The sequence below is a fragment of the Harpia harpyja genome, chromosome 6, assembly GCF_026419915.1.
Source record: "Harpia harpyja isolate bHarHar1 chromosome 6, bHarHar1 primary haplotype, whole genome shotgun sequence".
NCBI classification, from domain to species: domain Eukaryota; kingdom Metazoa; phylum Chordata; class Aves; order Accipitriformes; family Accipitridae; genus Harpia; species Harpia harpyja.
Genome location: NC_068945.1, coordinates 26971667 through 26991537, shown reverse-complemented (window position 1 = coordinate 26991537; position 19871 = coordinate 26971667). Strand labels below are relative to the sequence as shown.

The 19871-nt window shown below is 55.0% G+C and overlaps 1 protein-coding gene across 2 annotated transcripts in view; it reads left to right on the top strand.

The window, feature by feature from the left end:
• The window catches only part of CACNG2 (calcium voltage-gated channel auxiliary subunit gamma 2), a 52686-nt gene extending 45081 nt beyond the window's left edge, over positions 1-7605 (top strand). For both annotated transcript variants that reach the window (XM_052790556.1, XM_052790557.1), the window contains 3 exons: positions 2616-2699; positions 6386-6526; positions 7014-7605. In XM_052790556.1, the coding sequence (XP_052646516.1) occupies positions 2616-2699; positions 6386-6526; positions 7014-7549 (761 nt within the window). In that variant the 3' untranslated portion in view covers positions 7550-7605. The remainder of the gene's footprint in view (positions 1-2615; positions 2700-6385; positions 6527-7013) is intronic.
• The last annotated feature ends 12266 nt before the right edge of the window (positions 7606-19871 follow it).

Here is a 19871-nt window from a genome sequence, read left to right as displayed (position 1 = left end):
TGGGAGGACAAACACTGTCACTCCGAACACACTCCCTTCCTTTTTCTTCCCCCAGCTTTATATGCTGGGCATGACATCCTATGGTCTGGAATATCCCTTGGGTCAGTTGGAGTCAGTTGTCCTGGCTGTGTCCCCTCCCGACCCCTTGTGCCCCCCCCAGCCTGCTCGCTGGTGGGGTGGGCTGAGAACTAGAAAAGCCCTTGGCTCTGTGTAAGCACTGCTCAGCAGCAACGAAAACATCCCTCTGTTATCAGCACTGTTTCCAGCACAAATCCAACACATAGACGCATGCTAGCTACTGTGAAGAAAATTAACTCTATCCCAGCCAAAACTAGCACAACTGTACAGCAGTGACCGCAGCCAAAGGACCAGGGTGATGAGCTGCTCATCTGCTGCGGGCAGATGGCCCCAGGCAGTCAGGGACAAGCATGGGAAAGGAGCCCCTTCGTGCTGTATCTGCCTTCCTCACATGTATTTAAGTGGGCAAGTAGCAGGGTGGGACTGTGGCAAGGGAATTTTCTTGGCTATGAGGCTTTCCTTCCAGAAGAGCCATGGCTGAGAAGCAGATGCTTCTTGAACGAGGTAATTGGATCGGGGATGGGTGATTAATAACCTCCTTTCCCAAACCACAGTTTCAGTGCAGGAATAACACTTCAGAGGTATGTGGAGAGGCTTTGTTCCTACTTTCTTCTCCTATTGCTTACCTCTTACACACACACACTCCTCTCTGCTGTCTCTAGCTTCTTCATGGAAGCTCTTTGAACTAGTAGTTAATGGTGATAGGTATCTCAGAAGCATCAGACACGAGCCCACTGGATGCAGAAGGAGCTGAGCTTGGGGGCTGACCTAGAGGAACTCACCTACCTGCCTTCTACAGCTCTTTGCTCAGCACTGGCTCCCAAAGCATCCCAAACCTTGATCCGGCAAGGCTTGGCCCCGAGAAGAAACTCAGGGGGAATCCTTTGAGCTTGGTCCTTCTTCAGCTATTCCCAAATACCTGAAAGATCATTGGAATTCATCTGGAATAAACCTTCCGAGACATGACTTGGGAACTTGACATGGTCCCTGCAGGTCTCAGCCTGGGTAGGGTTGGCCTGGAAGAGCTCTGGGTTCCTCACAAGCAACCCTTCCCAGAGGCAACAACCACAAGTGTGGTGGCTTCATTGTCCCCTCACCCTGTGCACCCAGCTGGTCCAGTGGCTGGGCTCAGGGCCAGGGTGGCAGGCGGCTTTCCTGGGTTGCCACAGCATTTGTCACTCTCCAGACTTGGGCCCCAAACGCTTCTGTTGATGGATCAGTCAGCATGAGCCACTTTGGTGGCTGACCTCTGGTGAGGGGGCCCATGGGATCACCATGCCTATCCATGCACGTCATGCGGACACTGCATTCCTCCTTTATGGACAGATTATGTCCATCAGTTCTGTGCTAATGGATAGCCAGTGCAAGAGTCCAGAAGGAAATGTAAGGGAAGGCAGAAGAAAAAGTTTGGGGGAACTCCAGGACGTATAATGGAATTGCCTGCCATATGGTCACCCCTGTACAAGCATGAACAACCTGATCCTTCCAGATACTAGTCAGCCAGTGGTCATGATGATGACGTGGCTTGAAGATTACCTCTCTGGAGTGGTACTTCTGATTTCAAGAGGAGAGAGACATGAATGACAAAAATAAGAGCCTGGTAGACATCCCAGATGACAAAAGACTGAGAAGATGTCACTGGCCTCCTGCTGGGGTAGCTCTGCTGATCGTGGGGTGTGTGAAAAAGGGTGCCCCATGACTAAAGCTAGCAGAAGGCCCTGTACATAAACCAGCCGGGCAAAACTGAGGGTGACCAGCCCAGCTTCCCTCACTTATGGTGGAAGATTTTGCTCCCCCAGTGCAAAGGGTGTTTTGCTGCTGAGCTGCATACACACGCTTGCACCAAGCTTCTTGTAGCCTTAGTCTGTCAGAGGACACAAGAGGAGGCCTGATAAAGGTATGCAAAACCGAGCAGTCATATGGAGAAAGTAGATTAAGAGCTTTTGTTCTTCTCATACTGCAGCAGAACAATGGGATGTATCCTGCCCATGAAACGAATAGGCAGCAAACTCACAGCCGAGAGAAACAAATGCTTTTCCACCCAAACCTGATCACCCCGCCGTACACAGCACTGCCGGGATCCACGAAGGCCATGCCAGGTGAAACACAAACACCCACATTTACGCCGGCCAATGCTGAGGGAAGGGACCCCAATCCTCTTGCTTCGCAGCGTGACCCAGTCTCCGGCTCCTCTTCCCATCCCACCTCCCTCAGAGGCGGGCAGTGCTCTCCCGTCCTTCTGCGGCAGGAATCGTGCCGGCCGGCCAAAGCCTCTGGTGCTCTCCACCGTTGAGCGAGGGGTGCTGGGCTAGGTGGGCACCAGGCTGGATCCAGATGGCGAATCCCACGTTCCTCTGCAAATAAGAGGGAGATCCGTGTGCAAGTGTGCGAGGGGAGTACATGGGCATCCATACAGGAGCGGGCGTGCTGCCTGGGAGGAAGGCAGGGCGGGCACGAAGGGCGATGCAGAGGGCAGCTGTTTCTGCGAGGCAGGTTTTGGTGTTCTCATTTGTTCTTTTTTTTCTCTTGTTCCCTAGGGAATTTTAAAGGTCTGTGTAAGCAAATCGATCACTTCCCTGAGGATGCAGATTATGAAGCCGATACAGCAGAATATTTCCTCCGTAAGTCCACAGGCTCTTCTTGCAATGGCTTGTAGGTGCTAGCGTCGGGTGCCTTTTGCTTTCTGCAGGTAGGGTGGTGGAGATGCTGGGACCTGTGAGGCTCAGCGGGCCAGAGGAAGTGACCCCAGAGCCTTGCCACCGCCAAAAACGGCTCCACTCTCGCCTCCCCGGGCCCTGCCCATGAGAGAGTGCAAGGTGTGAACTCATAGTAACAACCAGTGGCATTTTTTATTAACGGCAATTAATTAGGATATAAATCCAGAGTCTTCAAATCCATCAGAGAGCTGCTGAGTGGGCATAAGGTCGGGACTGCGCTGGCTGGGGCAGTGTGAGTGTGTGTGAGTGTGCGTGTGTCCTCCTAAAGCAGAGGAAGTTTGTATTTCCTTACCTGATACTCCAGTTGCATCAGATTTAAGATGTTAGCCAGATGGTGTCCAAGGAGCACCTATTTCTGTCTTCACCTTTCCCCAAACACCACTTGCCTACAGAGGCTGCAGACCTGATCTTTGCTGGTTTTAGCTATTTTAGTGATGGGAATGGGAAGCGGGAATAAGGACAGTCAGAGCCCTTTGAAGAAAAGACCTGATGCTCACCCAGAGCCCCTTGGGGAGGTGCTGTACCCCAGGTACACGGTGTCTCCGTAAAGAAACCTAACCTAAGCTCCGAGTCCAGCCTGGGACGTGCAGGTAAAGCTTGCACAGCTTCGCACAAGGGGACAGGGAAGGCAGCCTGGCCAGCAGGACAGATCCACATCATGTGTTGCCCTCCCTGATCTCAAGTCAGCATTCCCACCTGCCCCAGAAGCAGGAGCTTGCTCTTCCTTTGGCACAGCTGAACAGGGATCACTCCTCCTCTTAGGTCCCCACCTCGCTATCCTGCCCTCCCTCCACAAGCCCAATGCATTTTGGCATCATGAGATCTTCTCCTTTCAGAAATCTGAGATAAGAGCTTTTGACCTCCCAAGGTTAAGCATCAGAGGTCTCCAAAGGCCGGGAGTCTTTCAGAATAGCTCCTTGTCATCTGGGCATGCTCCAAGCCAGATGTAGAGACCCAGCCCTGCAGCAGGGATGAGAGAGATAATTTAGGCTCTGTGAGGCTCATTTGTATGTGAAAAGAGGCAGATCTTATGCTGCTTCCTCTTGGTTTCTCAAACAGTTCTTCATCCACTGTAAACTGTAAATAACCCAGGGAGATTGCTTCTTTCAGATGCCTTTCTGCAGCATTGGTCTCTTAATCGCTGCGTGGCCCCTGAACAGCAGAGCTGAAGACTGGGGTTTGATCCAGTTTGGCACAGCAACTGTGGAGGCTGCCTCTGAGGGCAAACCAGCTCTTGCAGAGTCGTTTGGGAACGAGGAAGCTGCCTGCAGCATCAGCTGCACTTCAGAAAGAAGAGTTGGAGGAAGGGGGCGAACATCTCAAGAAGGATGGGTCTGTTCCCTCAGAGGGAACAAGATCTGAAGACGACGACTGGCCCAATGTCAGGACCTGATGGTGTCCCCAGGGTAGCGTCCTTCTTAAGAAAGAACGAGGTTCAAAGAGGGATTTGGCAAGTCAGTAAAGGACTATTTGGGTCACTTCTGAGGGAAGTGGGATTTCTGCTGGCTTAGACCTGACTGGAGAGGGACCCCACTGAACAGCTTCTTCCCAGGACTTCTGCCAAACCGGAGTCCCTGGGCGCTCTGCATGGGTAATGGCAAGAACAGCTAGGAAGTTGTTTATTAGTATCAGACTAGGCAATTCCCACATTCAGGGGACCAGGACGATCGTGGGGCAGTGTCCACAGCCTGGCTAGAAGGGCTTAGACTTTATTTCTGCCAGCCATCCACATAAGGTGCCTTAGGCTTTTTGAAATCAAATGCTTGTTGTCAGAGAGGAAGCAGAAGCATCCCTGCATTTCTTTGCTAGAAGACACTTGAGTTAGAGAGTAGACAGATGATATGAGGGAGCATCCGAACACCATCATGAGTCCCCTTCTCTTTAGACCAAAGGCTCCAGACCCAGGAAAGCTGGATGAGATTCTGCCCCTCTCTTGCTGGCACGGTCCTCCTGAGGGACAGAAAGCAGGGGCTGAGGGAGGCTGCTGTCCTCCCCCATCACATAACGCCCGCAGCTCCCCATGTCAGCCAGCAACTTTGTGTTCTCCCAACAGATATGAATTTCAGAATTAAGACCTGGATAAAACTGATTTGCTCAGGGCCAGGCTGTGGGACTGACCGACCATCCCTCTAGAAACCCTCTGAACAGCGGATGTCTGCTTGATGTTCACTTTCTGCCATTCAAGCTTCCCATTGTCAAATCCCACCTTGCTTTCCAGAAGCTATTAAGACGGTTATTATCACCATCCTGCTCCCTGAAACACAGCCAGGCAGAACTGGAAAGCAAGCAAGAGAGGTTTCGCCCTGCCTTTTGCACTCCCCACGCACAGGCAGTGGGCTAGGGCCCCCCTCAAAGAGCCGACTGCTTGTGCCTGGTAGGATCCTGACGGTGACAGGGTCTCTGCCTGCTTAGGAAAAAGTCCTGCGCTTGCTTCAGTAGGGTTCATTCTTACAGGCAAGGAGGGACTAGCTTTCACCCCCCCCTTCCAGATCTTTGCTCCACAAGCAGAATTGCACCAGCCCATCTGATACCTTTCTTTATCAAGCAAGGCTTCATTTCACACTTTAACAGCTTACTTTCTCTTGGGAAAGGAGGAGGGAAGGCCTTCCTACTTAAAAAACGTGAATATTGGCAACATGAATTCAGGCAGATTGTTGGTACCCACTGAACAGCCCACGAGCAGTGTGTGCGTGCATGCGTACGTGGGTGTACGTCTACACTGTCCTGGCCTTTTGCTGCATGAATACGAGAGAGTCGCCCCAGAAGCTTTGGGGTATGTTTTGCACGTGCGTATGAGCATATATGTGCATCTATACCCTTGCCCTCTGCTGGCTGAGCTTTTCCCGTATCGACCGATGGAGAGTGTGCGTCTGTGGGAGCTGGCACATCCGAACCCATCACTGCCCTCTGGAAGGAGCCCGGCCGTTTAATCACCAGGATAAGCCCCGCATTTCTGCATGCAGGGCTGGGACTTTCGCTTCTCAGTCCTCGCTGCAGCCACAGAGCAGTGCACAGCACCAGGAGCTCCTTCCCAGCCCTAAAAAAAAAAAAATAATAAATAAATTCTCTCCTTGAGATGCTCATGCCCTTTCGAGAGGATTCGAGATTGAGCAGCTCCACAGGAAGCATTTGGGTTGCTGCTCTTTGAAGAGCAGGCTTGAGTGGCAGCACCCCGCAGGAGGAGAGGCTGGATGGTGCTGGGGCTCCCCCTCCAGCCCATAGTCCCCCCAAAAGCAGAGGAAAAGACAGCATGAGGGGGGGCAGGCAGCATGGGCAGGCTCCCAGCTCAGCCACCAGCCCCACAGCCCCCACCAGCAGCAGTGGCCAGGATGCAGGAGAGTTGCTTCGGACCGCTCTCTTTTTCTGACACACTTTTGTTTCTCTCTCCTTCCCTCCGTCCCCCAACACCTTTATCTCTCCTCGAATTACTCCCCCCCCACACGTTGCCCTCCATCTCTGCCCTTCACCCCCACCCACGAAACGTTCTTGCGTCCCCCCGTCCCCTCGCCCCGGCACCGTTTCCGTGCCCTTTTTTCCTCTCTCTCACACCTGCGCTGTTCTTTCTGCCCCTCTCCCTCTCTCCTCCGCAGGGGCTGTTAGAGCCTCTAGTATTTTCCCGATCCTGAGCGTGATTCTGCTTTTCATGGGTGGACTCTGCATTGCAGCCAGCGAGTTCTACAAAACCCGACACAACATCATCCTTAGTGCCGGCATCTTCTTCGTGTCTGCAGGTAAAGGGATGCAGAGGGCCTGACGCCCCAGAGATGGGCTCCGGGGTGGGGGGGGTGGGGGAGCCTGCCCAGCTGGAGCATCCTGCTGCCTAGGCAGGAGCGCGTGTGTTTCCCAGCCTGGATGAGCCTTAATTGGGGCGAAAGCAGCCTCCCAAGGATGCCTCTCCACCCTGCCTGCTCGCCTGGCAGGGGCAGGCAGCAGTGCTCTGCAGGCAGGGGCTTTCCTGCTGCTTGGGAGCTGCTGGAGGGAGAGGGTTTCCCTACATCCAGGGACCAGCCAGGATCGCAGTCCAGGGATGCAGCAGGCATGCGAGGAGGGTCTTGCCCTGTTTCCCCAAGGAAAGCTGCCCACCGGGAGGGGATGGGTGGCTGAGGGACCTCCCGTCCCTAACTCCTGGGGGCAGGGGCTCAACCCCACGGCCCCCACCGCTGCCATGGGTGACCCTCCTGACGTCTCCCTCTCTCTCCTCCGCCGGCCGGCTGGCAGGTCTGAGTAATATAATTGGCATCATCGTATACATATCAGCCAACGCTGGAGACCCCTCCAAGAGTGACTCCAAGAAGAACAGCTACTCCTACGGCTGGTCCTTCTACTTTGGGGCCCTGTCCTTCATTATAGCTGAGATGGTGGGAGTGCTGGCCGTCCACATGTTCATAGACCGGCACAAACAGCTGCGCGCCAATGCTCGTGCCACGGACTACCTCCAGTCCTCCGCCATCACCCGCATCCCCAGCTATCGGTACCGCTATCAGAGACGCAGCCGCTCCAGCTCCCGCTCCACCGAGCCTTCACACTCCAGGGATGCCTCTCCCGTCGGGATCAAAGGGTTCAACACCCTCCCATCAACAGAGATCTCGATGTACACCCTGACCAGGGACCCGCTGAAGGCAACCACCACCCCCACCGCCACCTACAACTCCGACAGGGATAACAGTTTCCTCCAGGTTCACAACTGTATCCAGAAAGAGAACAAGGACTCTATCCACACCAACACAGCCAACCGCCGGACCACCCCGGTATGAAGCCGTCACCAGGAGCTGAAAATGGGGCAGGAGTGGGCAGGAGGAGATGGGGAGGGCTGCGGGGTGGGGAGGGTGGAAGGGAGCAGGGGGCAGGAGGGGGGTGGGAAGGAGGAGGTGGAAGCGCCCCTTGCGGGGGTGGGAACCTTCCCAATGCAAAAAAAAAAAAAAAAAAAATCCACAAAAAAACAACAAAAACCAACAAAAAAAACCAAACAAAAAAACCAACCAACGAACAAGCAGATAAGCAGACAAACAAGCGAGCGAACAAAAAACCAAACAAACAAACGAAAAGGAAACGCGAGGAAAGAGACGACAGTGAAAAAAATTGTTTAAAAAAAAAAGAAAAAGAAAAAAGGAAAAAAAAAGAAAAACTTTAAAACCGAAAGAGATTTAAAAAATAGAAATAAATTTAAAAGAAAATGCATGATTTCCCATGTACCATTATTTTAACATTTAATAAAAACAGACTTAAAAAAATAAAAGGGAACCAAGAAATAACAAACAACAATAAATCAAGTGGGAGGAGGAGGAGGAGGAGGAGGAGGCAGCTCTTTGGATTTTGGGGGGTTTTATTATTTAATTTTACGGTTTGTTTCCCACTTACCTTTAACCCAGCATGGGCTCCTCAGGCGACAGGGGATGGGGGTTCAGGTGGCAGCGACTTGGTGTCCTTGGGCCAGTTACGGAGGATCCTGGGGTGCCAGGGTCAACCGCGACCCGCTCCGTTCCCCCGGGATCTGTGGGGATCCGCTCGTCCCCCGCGGGTCCGTAGGGGTTAAGAGTGACTCCTGTCCCTAGGGATTCCAGGAGCCGATGCTGAGTCACCCCTCTGCAGTGTCCCCCGGGGGGGTCCCCACTTCCCCGGCCCTGGGGACCCTGGGGTTAACGGTGACAGTACAAAAAGCAAACAGACACAGTAAATAAAGATATACACACACACACACAGAGACAAAAAAAAGGACAAAAAAAGGTTTCTTAAAAAAAAAGTGGCAATTTTTTTAATAAAACAACAGCTATAAATAAATGTAAATATAATAAGTGGATTTACTTGCAAGAAAAACAGATAGTATTTTTTTCTTTTCATTTTTGTTTTCTCCAGCTTTAAACTGTGAAAAAAAACAAAGAGAAAAGACAGCAGGGAGCGGGGTGGGAGGCGCAGGCAGAGGGTGGGGGGCTGATGGAGGGGAACGGGGGCTCCCATCCCTTCGGGATGCTGCTGCTGCGGCGGGAAGGGGGGGGGACACGGGAGGCCAAAGCGGAGGGCAGCATGCCGATGGTGGGGAGGGCGGCACTCGTGCAGACACGCGTGCGCACGCTCTCCTGTGAATGCTCCGGAGGCTCCCCAGGGCAGTCGCGTGCCCCCCCCCCCGGCCCCCCAAATTTGCCCGCAATCCCCCTTAGGTCCCGCCAGTGGGGCTGCGGCCATGTCGGGGTATGGCGAGGCCCACCCAGCTGCCCCACAAAATGGCTCCTTGCCCACCCTGGCCACGGCCAAGCCTCCCCCCACGACCCAAAGCCGGCTGCCGGCTGCTCGGCCTTGACACACGAACCCCCTCCGGCCTCCATCCTGGGGAGACCCCCGCTCTGGGTCTGAGCCCCCCCCCAAGTCCCGGCGGCCATGCCAGGGAGAGGCGCGAAGCCGTCGGGCGTCTCCACGTCCGCTAGGTTTTATCCTCGTCCCCCACCTCGCCGGGGTCCCATGCCGGGACCCCTGGCCTGGCTGCAGCCCCCTCCCTCCCTGCCATGCCTGGGGAGGGGGAAACAGGGTACCGGGGGTACCAGGAACTGCTTTTAATCCAGCTCCCCCTGCGATGGCCGCCGCGGATACAAGCGGGAGGGGAGATGGCGGCAGGGCAGCGTGGAGGGGGGGGACCCCTCTGTGACACCCCCATGAGCCGCAGCAAGGACAGGACCCCTTTTGGGGCTGCTCCCCAAAAGCAGCAGCACCCCAGGGGCAGGCGCAAAGCCGAGGGTTTGCAGGATGGGGCCGCCGAGCCCTTGGGCAGCTCAGACCCACTTTTCGACTTTTTTTTTTTTCCGTCCCCGTTCCCGCTGCTCCAGTTTTAGGAGCTGCGCAGTCCCCCGCTTTGCATCCCAGCGGGTTTTCTTCTTAAAAGCAGCCTGATCCTCCCTGCAACCCCCCCCACCGCTGCTTTAACCCCCCTCCCCAGGTACAGGGCGGGGGGGGCAGCCATGGGAAGGGGGGTCACCCCCAAAAAATGGCATCACAGGGCAAGAGGAGGATGCGAGCGGCTTGGCCGGGTGTCCAGACCCCCGCGTCGCTGAAATCCCCTCCCGTGACCCCTCCAGCCCTTTAAAAAAGATTCACAGGGAACCACCCCGCCACTTTCCGATGCCCACCACCCCCCCAAGGAATAAGTTAAAGCTGGTTTCCCGGACCCCAGCGGCGAGGGAGAGCGGCGTTGGGGTTTCCATCCCCAGCCGCCCTCGCCTGCTCGATGCCACGCGGAGCTGGGGAGCATTCACAGGGCCGAGCGTGCCCCTGGGGCCAGGCGGGAAAGGGGGAGAGCGCGTGCGGGAGGTGAGGGCTGGCGGGGAAATTTTTTTTTCCGAGGGTGTCGCTCATGTCCAGCTCAAACCAGTACGAGAAACCAACCTCCATTTTCTTTATTTCGTGGGTTTTTTTCAGACTGTTAAAAAGAAAAAAAATTTTAAAAAGAGAAAATGACAAAAAAAAAAAAAATCCTGGTACATGAAATAAAGATTTTTTTTTTTATAACTTGGTCCTCGTTTATGTGGATTTATTGGGGGGGGGATTTATTGTTCTGCTGTGCCGGAGGAGAACCTGGAAACCCAGCAAGAGAGTCAACTGTTGTGGATAGTTTTGTCCTCTTGGCGACTCAGTGGATGGTCTTGCTTCAACCGCTCTTCTCAAGCCGGTCTTCGAGGTACAAGCAGGAAGATAAGGCAAGAGGAGAGGGCTTTGCCACAATTGTTTTTTGAAGTAAGTGCGGGTAAACCCAAGTCACGCGTGTGGGCTTTCCCTGCTGCCCTCCAAAACATCTGCTCTAGCCCCCAGCGTCACTCCTCTTGTCCCGTTCCTCCCAGGGTGGTGTTACCACAAGGGATGATGCCCCAACTCCCACCCAGAGACAGCGGCTCTTGTGGCGGCAAGCCAAGAACCGCCGGCGAGCTCAGAATTCCCGCAGGCTTGAGGGCTCAAAAGAGAAAAAAGAACGTGGGCTTAATGTCGTTTTGGGGTTTTGTTCAGCCACTCACGGGATTTCTGGCGATTTTCCTCAGTAGCTGGGTTGGCAGTGGCTGCCTGGTGGAAATGCTCGGCACCGCGCCAAGATCCCCTCGCTCTCCGCTGGGCTCCCGCTTGCTGTGGGACCCTCCGTGGCTTTCTGGAACGGACCGGGATCCCCACCAGACCCCCGTCGCCACCAGATTAGAGGGGTGACAGGGAAGGGCAGACACCTGAGTGACAAAGCCCATCCAAAGTGCAGCCAGGGTCTGACACATAACGGGCCAGCGAGACCACGAGCTGAACGAGCAGGTGGGACCAGGGGGGTTAACTCGTCAGCGGCAGGGGGGCAATGGGGTGAAGGCACACCCGGCTCCAGATGTCCCGGCAGACACCCATGGGTCGCAGCGCGATCGCAGCACCACGGTCCTCCCCGCCGTCCGATACACCTCGCGCGGGTCGATACTGGTGCTCGGCAGCCGGATCCCACGGCCGGCACCTGTGTGTCCCCACTCTGACCCTCCCAGACCAACCTCTACTCCAGCCCAGCCCCTCTCCAGCTCACCCCTCTCCTTTGGGACCCCGGTAGCACCTCACACCCACACCCCCAATGCCTGTCAGCACACCCATTTCGCGGACCAGCCGGCGGGAGGCTTCACCGCCCAGGTAATCGGGGGCACCCGCCGCCCCATTTCTGCTCCCCCTCCGGGGACCCTTCCCGGGAGCAGCAGCCTTGCCAAGAAGGAGGGCGCGAGGAGGGGAGAGGCAGCAAAGCGGGCCAGGCGCCGGCTCCGGGGGACACCGGGGAGCTCCCGACCCTGCCACATGCACGTCTAGGACGCAGCCGCCTCCCCGCCTCGTCTAGCTCAGACACCCCAAAACCTTCTCACCCCCTCCTCATCCCCTTTGCCTGAAGCTGCCACCAGTGCTGGCTGCCCCCACCTAGGCATGGGTGGGATGAGCTGGAGAAACACCCCCCCCCCCCCGGCATCTTCTCCATTCTCCCGATGATATTTCCAACCCTGGCCCCGCTGCAGAGCTGGGGACAAGAGGGTGCTCCCTCGTGTCCCCCCCCATGCCGGTGGGGCACTGGGGAGATGCGGCTCCGGTTCCCACGCGATGCCCTGCCCGGAGCGGAGGGGGTGCATGGCTCAGACCCCCTACACGACTCCATGAGGTGCTCCTTCCTCGCAGGATGCAGATGGTCTTACTTTTTCCTCTCTGCTTCTCCCCTTCTCCCTCTGGCTTTTACAGGATGGGGCAGCAGAGGGGGAGAGGCAGCGAAACAGCACCGGCCTGAAATTAGCCATGGGGAATGCTGCTCAGATGGGGCCAGCCTCCATGCCATAATAATTAATACTAATACTCAGCACTTATACAGCACTTTTCATGTTCAAAGCACTTTACAAACATTAACTAATTAATCTGTCATATTAAGTGATGTCTTAAAGGGGCGGCATTGAAAGCAAAGGGCTTGTGCGTGGGCGGGAGCCCTCATTCCCCCTCTCTCCCAGGGCACATTAATGCTTGGGTGGGTGTGAGACCCTAAAATGTTACCCCGTGCCCCTCCTGGGTCTCAGTGCTCCCCGTGCCACTTGCTTGCCTCTCCCAGTGCTGGCTCTGTGCTCTGGCAGGCCCTGGGTGTACCAGGGGTGAGCAAGGCACCAGGGTCTTCTCCTCCACAGCACTGAGCCACTGAGGTCCTGAGGATGCTGAAGACTCGGGACTGAGAGGTCAGTTAAAATATTTGGGTTGGAAAAGTCCCCCTGCCCCAGTCCAAAGTCCCAGCAGTGGAGGAGGAGAACCAGCAGGCCCTTTGCAGTGCAGCAGGAGCAGAGATGCAGCAGGCAAAGTCTGGTCTGATGCCTTCAGCCAGGTCCCTGTCGCACCCCAGCCCTGGGACCTCTCTGGGGGCCAATGGTCATTCTTTGCTTTCATGAAAGCAGCACCCAACCCTTCATGGGGCTGATTTCTGACAGCCCCCCCCACCTCCAAATCTGAGGACACACTCTCAACTGCTGGCTGGGGATGGGTGGAAGGCAGGCAGGGCATCTACCAGGGAGAGCGATCCCCTAGGATGGCTCTGGCGAAGGATCCAAGCTGAAGAGAGCACACTCTGCCCAAGCAATGCCAGCCAGCGCTGGCAGCGGTGCCAGGTCTTCCATAGCTGTGGAGGCAGCGTGGCTGAAGAGGGGGGTCCCTCTGGGGGACGGTACGGGGCGAGGGAGCGAATCCTGCTGAGTAATGCCCGGCTCCTGGCGCTGGAGGGTCTGTCGTTAACGTGTGCTCACTGCTCCTCTGCTGCCTCTCTCGTATGGACCACAGCCAGGGCTGGCTGGGTTTTGCTTCTGTGGGAGATGCTCTGAGAGCTCCTCATGTGGGGAAACCCAGATACTTGGCTATTAAATTAACGCCAGGCATTTAACAGCATCATTGCAATGGTTTAAACACCTAGGAGCCATAATTAGTAATAATGGTTTGGTGAGGGAGGAAATTAAGACCCAGGTATGGAGCCCAGTACTTTTCTCTGCAGATAATTTTTAGTGCCAAATGACTACAGAGAGAGGCCAAGCGTCAGACACACAAGTCTACTGTCTTGCTTGCGTGTGAGGAATGACACGGGGGAGGAAGACAGCCACTTATCTCGCCTTTCAAAAGCCAAGCACCGAGGCCAAGGATGGAGAGTGGCTCAAGAAGGAGAGCTGATGGAGAAAGGGGGTCTGTGAGGAGGTACAGTCAACCTAACGAAAGCCGGTAGGTGAGCAAAGCTGGCAAAGGACAGGCCAGCTGAATGTCCTGGAGGTCTGTCCAAGAGTAGAAGTGGCTCCAGACGACTCGGCATTCCCTCCCCGGGTGCCTTCCAGCTGCTGGGGGCTTCTCCCCTCCTCTCCCCAGGCCCTTATGGACACCCCCTGGAGAGACAGAAAGAAGAGGCAACAGGTTTGGTAGGGAAGGGAGGCAGAGAGAGGGTAAATTTTAGGAGTAGCCAAGGACCTGTACAGATTAAGGGGATATGAATTAAATGCCACCAGCCTGAGTTTTTCCTCCAAGAGCGGAGAACAAGTCATCCCTCTCGCTAAGCTGAGGCATGGAGCTGGACCCCGCGGGGGCTGCTGCCCAGTATGCTGCTCCTCACGCAGGCAGGGCATTTACAAGAAGTCCTGACCACACCGAGCACACCCACACCACATTTTGGTGGCTCTGCAGAGCTCCAGAGCAACCGTGCAGCCAAAATGCCCCATGGAGAGGAGAAACTCCTCTCCAGCCTGGGAGAGAGGACAGGGACTTGTCCCCGGGACATGGGACAGGTCCTAAAAAGACCTTTTCCTGGGGATCTGTGCCCACAAGGGTAGGGCAGACATCTGTGATGTCCCAGTGTCCATGGTGGATACTCCATCCTAAAGCCAACAACCACGGGCTGGTAAAGGGGTGCCGAGGACCTACCAAGCATGGAGCTGCAGTGAGGACCCTGCCAGAGAAGCCAGGACCCCGATGGGCCATGCTGCTTCCCATGGGCACAGCAGCAGAGGCAGGAGACTGGCAGCTGGGTGCTCGCTCATCCCTCATCTTCCCAGGCTGCAAATCTCAGCTTTGACCTGGCTCCGGCAGAGCCAACGCAGATGTGAACCGTTCTGGCAGAGCGTTGTCATTTGTGCCAGTTTTACACCACAGAGAGGAGTAACGTGCGAATGACGCCAAACCCTGCTGGCCTCATTTCACTTGCCCTTTATTGAAACCTCCGGGCCTTGCACCCTGGGCACGGAGCGATGAGGGTGCAGCGGCTCGCGCGTGCAACAAGGGCTCGGACAAGGCGGCCTCGGCATCCTCTGCAGCAGTTGGCTCTTGACATTGTGGAAAGTCCGCAGTGAAGGAGCTGGCTGGCCCGGCACCGGCAGCTTTAGCAAAGGGGTCAAGATATACAGATATGGGCTGAGTCCCAGAAACAGATCTGCAAGGGCAAAGCGCTGGGCTTGGGAAAGGGTTTTCTCTGCTGCTGCTCCTCCTGTTGCTCATGATCCCCTCGGGGATGGAGAAAACAAGGGACTTTGCTCTCTAGGGACCTGTCAATCAGAATCTGCCACCACCGTTTAATTTGCTGAATTTATGCCTGCCAGGAGCGCCGGCCTGGCTGCCCGTTCCTGAGCAGGCAGTGCCATCCCGTGGGACGAGCTCGGCACAGCAGCAGAGTCTCAAAGCTGCACTGTGCAGGAGCTGGAGCATCCACACAGCTCCCACAGGAGATGCAGCAGTGGGACCCTTGCCCAGTGTCCCACTGGTGCACAGGGGTGGCCGGGGACCATTTCCAGCCTGCCAGGGCTCCTCACTACCTGCTTCCCCTCATTCCCACTTTTCTTCCAGCAGGAAAGCTCAGAGGGGACAGAACGATATAATTCACCTGGACATGGGGGTTCAGCTTGCTCCCACCCAGGACAGGCTCCAGCCAGCCCACGGGCAGGTATGACTTTAGGACGGGAGGGCAGACAACAAAGCTCTTACCCTGAGCTTGGTGTGGCCGTGAGGTTCGAGGCAGCGTGTACCAGCAAGCTGCCTGCCAGCCATCAGCAAGCCTCCCCACCTCTCCTCCCCCAAATTTTGCAGCTCCTCTGGTCTCCAGCCGGTGCCGGGCCACAGATCATCCAGGAGTGTTTAGCGGGGAAATACTTCACGCATGCAGAGAAAAGAGCAATCCCACGGAGCAGTTCCCAGGTCAGGGAGCCCCATGGCTGCCCCACATCTCCCCTTACCCCTGCTGCTCTCCCCTGAGGGCTTGGCACTGCTCGTGGACCCTTTTGGGGAGTTAGTGGTGCTGGGAAGGTCCCTTCCCTTCCCAGTCCCAGCACCTTCCCATCCCCTCCTGCAGAGGCCACAGCAAAGCCTGGACCCGACCTTGGGAGTCAGCTGCGACCTTGGGAAGTGCCTGATCCAGAGGGACAGGCTGCGGACAGGAAAGAGGAGAGAAAGAAAGACCTTGGGCTGCTGCAGCGGGAGCTTTCTGGAGCAAGGCTGAGAGTGTGCATCCTTCCCAGCTGCCTCGGGGTGCCTGACACCCGATGGGGGACATACGCAGCACGGCTTTGCCAGAATGGACAAAAGCACCCGGCTGACTCCTCCAAAGACAGAAGAGAGCAGATGGTGCTGAAATCTGCTCAAGAGGAGAGGAAGAAATAGCCCCGAGGCTCCATACTCCCTGTACCCCGAGAGGCACATTTGTCCCCGGCCAAGGGTGTCAGCCAGCCCTGTCTCTGACTTACCGAGGGGCAGGGAAGGGAATGGCAACCGCGGGCTCGCTGGGCTGCTGCGTGTCCCTTGCCACTGTTCTCTTTTGTGGGGACTTTCCTGAGAGTCCCTGGGAGGGAAACAGCATGTTATACATAGGTAGCATCTGCATTCAACTCCTTACTGTCTTGATAACTAGGTCTTGCGCAAACAGGGTTTGACTCTGCTCCCTAGCAGAAATCTCCTGGACTCTCTTTCTGCCTCCTGATGTCCTGCTCAGACCTCTTTGCCTGGCTGGCATAAACAGTAAGCTTTCCAGAGGAGGGACCAGGCAGGCAGGAGCATTTGCAGAGCATGTTTAGCCCCAGAAGATTCTGATTTTTCACAGAGGTTATCATAACACTGATGATGTTGAAGGAAATAACTGTGGGCGCTTCTGTGCTGAGCAAGGGCCCTTGTAAAGAAAGCCCGTGTTGCCTGCGGTTCTGCTCACACACACCAGGATCCTTTTCAGGTCAGCGCTGAATATAACTCAGGCACTGGAGAACCGCAGGGCACAGAGCGGGGCTCCCGCAGCTGAAAAGCAAACCGCTAATTCAGTGGTGAGAAGGCACGGTGTGTCTCACACCCTCCATCACCCCGGGGCTCGTCCTCTTCCCCACCGTTGGTCCGGCTGGATCTATGCAGCATTTCCCAGATGCTGCTTCTGCCTCTGTTGACACAGTTCCCCATCACCGCGGTAGCTTGCATCTCTAATGTATTTCTCCTCCGGTGAGGCAGGGAAATGTTGTCCCTCCCTGTGCAGCATGGAGGTGCCGAGCTCCCACTGGGGAGGCTTACTGGGGTGGCCTGGAGGACACAGCCACAGAGTGGGGATTTGCAGCTCAGCCTGTGGATGACGAAGCTCATACCCCAGCCACTGCACCAGCCTTCCTCTCCTTCCGCAGGCTCGGAGCCAGCAGGGACGCTGCCGGCGCCAGCTGCTCTAATTGAGCTTTGTAGAATAAACTTGTGGAATTAGCCTGTTGGCTGCTGGGATAAAATCCAGTGCTGAGTGCAGATCAAAGGAGGCAATCTTGCTGATGGTTTGCAGGGAGACAGCGGGACCCAGGCTCCTTCTACAGCTCTGGAAATGGCAGTGTTCAGCAGCCGAGGATGAGGACGGAGCGTGATACACGCTGCCTCTTCGACGATACATGTGGTCCAGGCCCTGACAGTCAAAGCTACAGAAGCCTTGGGAGAGATCTGACACTGGTGATAAAAGTGGTCAAAGGCAGGCAAGAGACAGCACTGATTCAGAGAAAGACAATTTTTGGGTGCGCCATAAATTCGTGGCTTTTCCTGGTAGCATGGAAGGAGCAGACAACACAAGGCCAGACTCTGAGCCCAGCCTACAGAAGCAACATGGTTTAAGAAGGAGAAGCCTGCCCTTGCCAGGTTTCTGTCCGTCCTCGAGGGCGAGACACTCCGGCCGAGCAGCCGCGGGGAGAGCTCAGCATGGCAGGAGGAGGAAGAGGGAGAAAGCCTCACAGAGAAAGCACTATCTGCTAGCAAGAATAATAAACTCAGCACATTCCCTGTGTGGACCTTACTGTATGGACGTGGCTGGTCTGAACACACGCAGCAAATCTGCCAGGTGCCACCTGCTCCCACCCCCACTAGATCGCACAGGCAGCAAATTAAAAATCAGATTCGCAGCACGTGCACAGTAAAGTTGCTTTATGGCCGTTTTTCCAGGGTTTCTGAAAATCCAATCAATCACTTCCCTGAAAAAGCTAGCGAGCAACTGCCACGCGAGGAGGGCAGGTTTATATTTCAGCCTCCAGGACACCCAGGAGAGGGATGAAGGTGCTGGAAAGGAGGCCACGTGTCGCACCGAAGCACCTGGCCTGGGAGAACAGCAGACCGAGAAGGCAGATGAAAGTGCAATGGGAAAGATGGGATGCGAAGAGGAAGGCCAGGGAAGGACGGAGGGCAGGAGCCAGTTCATATACGGCCAAGGTTGGTTGCAATGAGAGCCCAGGAGCCAGCAGTGAGTTTTGCTGCTTTAAAGACGATGACGATGACTTCGGAAGAGGACTCTGACCTGAAGAGGTGTGTAAACGTCAGGCGTCTCCGCCGGAGGAAGGCGTTAAGGCTGAAGACTATTTCCCTTGGTTTCTGGGTTTGTCAAGAAGCGTGGGGCAGCAGAGACTAAGCATATGGCACAGGCATACGGTGTGTTTGTTGTTTAGTGAGGAAAACGAACCCAGCTGGCTATTTTTGATGCATTTGTTATAAGAGTGAGAAAAGGAACTGCTGGAAAATAGTGTTTTAATGTGAACATTAGTCTTCCAATCCTCAGCTGCCTCTCTGAGGGGAAGTACAGTCACCCAAGCTGGAAAGCAACCCCTGTTTTAAGGCTTTCCAAGGCATCTTCAGTCAAGGCAGAGGTGATCTATTTTCTAAGGAAAGGTCCCTAACGGGTTGGGCACTCGGACTTGCTTTCCTTCATCTAAACCTGTCAAACCTCTGGGAACACTGCCTGAGCTGCATGTTGTCGTCGCTCAGCAGGAGGAGGCTGCTGCTCAACACGGAGCCAGCTCACAGAGCAACAGCTCTCCAACAAGCCCCAAACCATGGTGGAACGAGCCCCTCTTTTACGGATTTGCTAACACCAGCACAGAGCCCAAAACCAGAGAAGTGGAAGACAAGAACGGAAAACCAGATGTGAGCAATTTATCCTGGCTGTTCTCAGGAGCATCTTCCAGGGAGGAGTGATTAGCCTTATTAACTGATTAAGTGATTAATTAACTGATGAACTGAAATTATGGATCAAGGATCAAATGATTGCAAGCAAGTGTATTTTGAGTACTTTTCCGGGAAACGACGTATCTCACGTGCCTTTAACGAAAGCTGGAGGCCGGGCGGCGAACCGTTTGCGGCAGCGGTACATGGGGCCAGCAAGACGGGACGAGAGTCGCAGCACGGCACAGGAGACAGGAGGTGCAGTGCCTGGCGCGAAGCGGAATGCGAGACAGACCCGCTCCCTCCCCTCTTGTAGTAAATTTGACCTAAATATGGCAGCAAATCTCACCTGCTTCAAGAATGGATTTTTTTCTTAGAACCTTTCTTCCCCTTGATAAGAAACTGGAAGGTTATGTCTGTGCCCAGGGGAGCATTTATCCCGCCCTGGGCACTCCCTACTCATACTCTTTCCTCCGACCCGTTCCTATACCCAACTCTGTCCCCAGAAAAGGTAGTTTGATGGGCTAAGCCCAAACTGCACATGGTCCAACGTCTCTGGGAGACAGTAGCAGTGTTACATCCTCTTGTAAGCACCTCACGCAGGCTCGGGAGTGAAGAGGAAGCCATGGAAAGGACAGGATTTTGGTTTATCAGTCCATTTGTCATTGCTTCTCTTCATTCATTCCTTAGTCCAGTTTTCTCTTCAGAACTTCTTGGTCTTTTTATCACCATCTCCTAAGCAGTCAGCCCCTCTGAGCCTGTTCAGCCCATTGCCCTGTCTTGGGAGGGCGAGGGATGGGCGTTGTGGGGGTCACCTGGAGCTGTGACCGCACCGAGCCACCGCCAGCAAGCAGCGAGGAAGTTCCAGCACTAATGGTGTTTGTCTCCAAAAAGGCTGTTTAGGTGAGACAGTTACAAATTGTATTTTATAAACTGTATTTCTATAAGTGGGTTTTTTCGCTAGCGGGGAAAAGTGCTTTAATAATCCCACTTCTGATTAATGGCAGGGTGTCTTGGCAAAGCAAAGACTGCTGCGGCTTCGATTCTTTCTCAAGGAGGAATTACAAGTGGTAAATAAAGAAGAAAATGCACACCTCTCTGCCTGGAAAATATTGATCTAGACTCTTCTTAGGTAAAAGATACCCAGTAAAATTCTCTAAAGAGTTAGTT